Source organism: Apteryx rowi, unplaced genomic scaffold, assembly GCF_003343035.1.
Source record: "Apteryx rowi isolate R43461 unplaced genomic scaffold, aptRow1 scaffold_701, whole genome shotgun sequence".
Taxonomy (NCBI): domain Eukaryota; kingdom Metazoa; phylum Chordata; class Aves; order Apterygiformes; family Apterygidae; genus Apteryx; species Apteryx rowi.
In genome coordinates, this window is record NW_020450985.1 from 28,572 (window position 1) to 32,989 (window position 4,418).

The window sequence follows — 4,418 nt, forward strand, 5'->3', positions numbered from 1 at the left end:
GCTCACCACGTGGGGCGATGGGGCTACGTCCCCTGCCTGGGCTGTGGCCGTGGTTGTCCATGCAGGGCGGAGGGTCCTGGGGCCACGTCCCCTGCCTGGGCTGTGGCCGTGGTTGTCCATGCGGGGTGGAGGGTCCTGGGGCCACGTCCCCTGCCCGGGCTGTGGCCGTGGTTGTCCATGCGGGGTGGAGGGTCCTGGGGCCACGTCCCCTTCCTGGGCTGTGGCCGTGGCTGTCTATGGGGGTCCCCGTGGCCAGGACGCCCAGGCCGGGCGCTCTGACCCGCCGTCCTCGTACAGCAATTCCACGAGGCCGCGTACCTGGCCGACGACCGCCACGACCTCCTCAACGCCATCAACGAGTTCCTGGACTGCAGCGTGGTGCTGCCGCCCTCCGAGGTGCAGGGTGAGGAGCTGCTGCGCAGCGTCGCCCACTTCCAGCGCGAGATGCTCAAGAAGCGCGAGGAGCAGGAGCGGCGCCTGCTGCTGGAGCCCAAGTCGCCGGAGGAGAAAGGTGCCGCGCGGGGCTGGGAGCGGGGCAGGGCTGGGGCGCGCGCCCGGCGGGCCGGCGCTCACCGTCCGTGTGTCGGCGGGGCGCAGCGCTGCTGAAGCTGAAGGTGGTGGAGGGCGAGGGCGAGGAGGAGGAGGAGGACGACCCGCTGCGGCGCACGGGCCGGCCCTTCGGGGGGCTGATCCGGGACGTGCGGCGGCGGTACCCCCACTACCTGAGCGACTTCCGGGACGCGCTCAACGCCCAGTGCATCGCCGCCGTCATCTTCATCTACTTCGCCGCGCTGTCCCCTGCCATCACCTTTGGAGGGCTGCTGGGTGAGTGCGGGGGCGCCCGGCGCGGGGCAGGGCCTGGGGGGGCTGGAGCGGGGAGGGCACGCTGCGTTGCACATGGGGACCCGGGGCCCCGCACCGCACGGGGGACACGGGGACACTGCAGGCCGGGGCTGGTGCACTGCAGGAGCGGGTGCTGTGCGCGCTGCTCCGTGCACGGGGGAGGCGGGTGGGAGCTGCCGTGGCCGTGGCCGTGGCCGTGGCCGTGGCCGGGACGAGGAGGAGGAAGGGCCCCGTCCCGCCTGTCTGCGCCTGAGCCTGTGCCGCCCGCAGGGGAGAAGACGCACGACCTGATCGGCGTGTCCGAGCTGATCATCTCCACGTCGCTGCAGGGCGTCATCTTCTGCCTGCTGGGCGCCCAGCCGCTGCTCGTCATCGGCTTCTCGGGGCCCCTGCTCGTCTTCGAGGAGGCTTTCTTCACGGTGAGAGCAGGGCGACCCGCTCCTGCCCCGGCGCCTGTGCGGGGCCGGGCCGGCACCAGGGGCAGGAGCGGCGGGGGCCGTGTCCTGGATGCTCTCCCTGCCCGGCTGCCCAGGGCTCGGCCCCTGGCCCTGCCGCTCCTGCTGACACCTGCCCATCTGTCTGCCTCTCCGTCCGTCCGTCCGTCCGTCTGTCTGCGCGGCGCTGGCAGTTCTGCACGTCCAACGAGCTGGAGTACCTGGTGGGGCGCGTCTGGATCGGCTTCTGGCTCATCCTCATTGTGCTCGTCATGGTGGCCTTTGAGGGCAGCTTCCTGGTGCGCTTCGTGTCCCGCTTCACCCAGGAGATCTTCGCCTTCCTCATCTCCCTCATCTTCATCTACGAGACCTTCTCCAAGCTGGCCAAGGTGAGCCACGGCGTGGTGGGCCGGGTGTCCGCGGGCCGGCAGGGCAGTGGGGTGTCCAAGGGGACAGCAGCGGGGCCGGGCTGAGCACGGCGCTCTCGGCAGATCTTCCAGGAGCACCCACTGCATGGGTGCGTGAGTACAAACGCCACGGACGGGGAGGCCGAGACGGCAAGGAACGCGAGCGCGGCCTCGAGGAACAGCACAGGGGGCCACGCCGCGTCCAAGGTGACAGGGCAGCCCAACACGGCGCTGCTCTCGCTGGTGCTCATGGCCGGCACCTTCTTCATCGCCTTCTTCCTGCGCAAGTTCAAGAACAGCCGGTTCTTCCCCGGACGGGTGTGTGGGGGCAGCGGTGTGGGGCGGTGCGGGGGCTCGCCCGGCATGGGGAGGCAGGGACGAGCCCCCGCTGGGAGCGCGGCGGGCTGGGACCGGGCTGACGCTGCTCTTCCTGCAGATCCGACGGCTCATCGGGGACTTCGGGGTGCCCATCGCCATCCTGGTCATGGTGCTGGTGGACTACAGCATCCAGGACACCTACACGCAGGTCAGCCCTCGCCGGGTGCGGGACCGCGGTGCTCAGCCGAACCTGTGCCCCCTGTGCCCTCCTGCCCCACGGCTGGGCAGGAGGAGCAGGGCCGGCAGCACCGTGCCGGCGTTGCCTCTCTCCCTCTGCAGAAGCTGAGCGTGCCCAGCGGGTTCTCGGTGACGGCCCCGGAGAAGCGGGGCTGGGTGATCAACCCCCTGGGCGAGCATACAGCCTTCCCCGTGTGGATGATGGTGGCCAGCGGCCTCCCTGCCATCCTCGTCTTCATCCTCATCTTCATGGAGACCCAGATCACCACGTGAGCATGGGAGGTCGGGGGGGGCCCAGCGGGGCCGTGCGGGATGCAAGCGGAGCAGACCGTGCCGTGTTGTGCCATGTTGTGCTGTGCCGTGCTGTGTCATGCCATGCCACGCTGTGCTGTGCCATATCGTGCCGTGCCGAGCCATGCCGTGCTGTGTCCTGCTGTGCCATGCCTTGCGTCTTGCCGTGCCATGCTGTGCCATGCTGCACCGTGCCATGCTGTGTCATGCCATGTGGTGCGGGTGCGTCATGCCTTGACACACCATGCTGTGCTGTTCCATGCCATGCTGTGTGTGTGTGTCGTGCCGTGCCAAGCCGTGTCGTGCCGTGTCGTGCCGACACTCGGCCCGTGTGCCCAGGCTGATCATCAGCAAGAAGGAGCGGATGCTGCAGAAGGGCTCCGGGTTCCACCTTGACCTCCTGCTCATCGTGGCCATGGGCGGCTTCCTCGCGCTCTTCGGGCTGCCCTGGCTGGCGGCGGCCACGGTGCGCTCCGTCACGCACGCCAACGCCCTCACCGTCATGAGCAAGGCCGTGGCGCCCGGCGACAAGCCCAAGATCCAGGAGGTGAAGGAGCAGCGGGTCACCGGGCTGCTGGTGGCCGTGCTCGTGGGTAGGTCCAGCCGGTTCCCACGCCGTGCCCTGCTCCTGTCCTGGCCGTGGCCACGGGGTTGGGCAGCAGTGGGGTGCAGCGCAGTGTGGGGAGCAGCACTGGGTGTCCGGGGCACCGATGGTGCAGGGCCTTCCCCGGTGTGCCGGGGCAGCGGGAAGCAGGACTGGGGCCAACTGCTGCCAGCTGCAGCCCCTGGCCCCGCTTTGGGTGCTCGGTGCTGGCACTGGCCAGGGCACCCGGTGACCGCTCCTGGGGACGTCACGGCTGACACTGCTCTGCCCAGGCCTGTCCATCGTCATCGGGGACCTGCTGCGGCAGATCCCGCTGGCCGTGCTCTTCGGCATCTTCCTCTACATGGGCGTCACCTCCCTCAACGGCATCCAGTTCTACGAGCGCCTGCAGCTGCTGCTGATGCCCCCCAAGCACCACCCCGACGTCACCTACGTCAAGAAGGTCGGGGTCCAGGGGACGCGCGTGGGGACGGGCTGTGACCGGCCTGGCAGGGTGCAGGTTGGGGGGATCTGGGGCGGCTGCAGGCCTGGGGCGCCCGTGGCTTCGCCAGGGCTGGGGGCCGATGGGCACTGGGGGCCGGCGCTGCGGCACAGGCTGGGTGAAGCCTTGCTGCGGGTGCAGTTCCTCTGGGGCGGCCAGAGCCGGGCAGGGGTGCGGGGGAGCCGCGTCGTGGACCGGGGCACCGCCGGGTGCCGGGGCTGGCGCCGCGCGTGCCGCCGTGCGGGCGCTGACTGCTGTCCCCACGCAGGTGCGCACGCTGCGCATGCACCTCTTCACCAGCCTGCAGCTGGCCTGCCTGGCCGTGCTCTGGGCCGTCATGTCCACGGTGGCCTCCCTGGCCTTCCCCTTCATCCTCATCCTCACCGTGCCACTCCGCATGTGCCTGCTCAGCCGCATCTTCACTGACCGGGAGATGAAGTGCGTAAGTACCTGCTCCGCGCCCCACGTAGCCCGCGGGGCATCTCCCCGTGCAGCCCCGCGAGACGGCGTCTGCCTCGCTGGGACGGCGCCGGCTCCAGCCCTCGTCCCCGCGACGGAGGCGCCGGGATGCGCCACGGCCTTGCCCACCTCCACCGGGACGTGGCCGGTTGGGCTGGCGACAAGGGAGCGCGCCCGCGCCGCCCCTCACCGCCGTCTCCCCCAGCTCGACGCGGACGAGGCCGAGCCCATCTTCGACGAGCGGGAAGGCGTGGACGAGTACAACGAAATGCCGATGCCGGTGTGAGCCGCGTGCCAGCCAGCGAGCCGCCCGCGGGCTGCGGGCAGGGCACGGCCGGGCCCCG

General features: G+C 70.8%; 1 protein-coding gene across 2 annotated transcripts in view; it reads left to right on the plus strand.

Annotated features, from left to right (window-relative positions):
• SLC4A2 (solute carrier family 4 member 2) overlaps positions 1 to 4,412 on the plus strand; it is a 23,101-nt gene extending 18,689 nt beyond the window's left edge. For both annotated transcript variants that reach the window (XM_026087116.1, XM_026087117.1), the window contains exons 13-23: positions 298 to 511; positions 598 to 825; positions 1,114 to 1,262; positions 1,472 to 1,666; positions 1,769 to 2,002; positions 2,121 to 2,210; positions 2,342 to 2,508; positions 2,870 to 3,123; positions 3,407 to 3,576; positions 3,884 to 4,057; positions 4,280 to 4,412. In XM_026087116.1, coding sequence (XP_025942901.1) covers positions 298 to 511; positions 598 to 825; positions 1,114 to 1,262; positions 1,472 to 1,666; positions 1,769 to 2,002; positions 2,121 to 2,210; positions 2,342 to 2,508; positions 2,870 to 3,123; positions 3,407 to 3,576; positions 3,884 to 4,057; positions 4,280 to 4,360 — 1,956 coding nt within the window. In that variant the 3' untranslated portion in view covers positions 4,361 to 4,412. The remainder of the gene's footprint in view (positions 1 to 297; positions 512 to 597; positions 826 to 1,113; positions 1,263 to 1,471; positions 1,667 to 1,768; positions 2,003 to 2,120; positions 2,211 to 2,341; positions 2,509 to 2,869; positions 3,124 to 3,406; positions 3,577 to 3,883; positions 4,058 to 4,279) is intronic.
• The last annotated feature ends 6 nt before the right edge of the window (positions 4,413 to 4,418 follow it).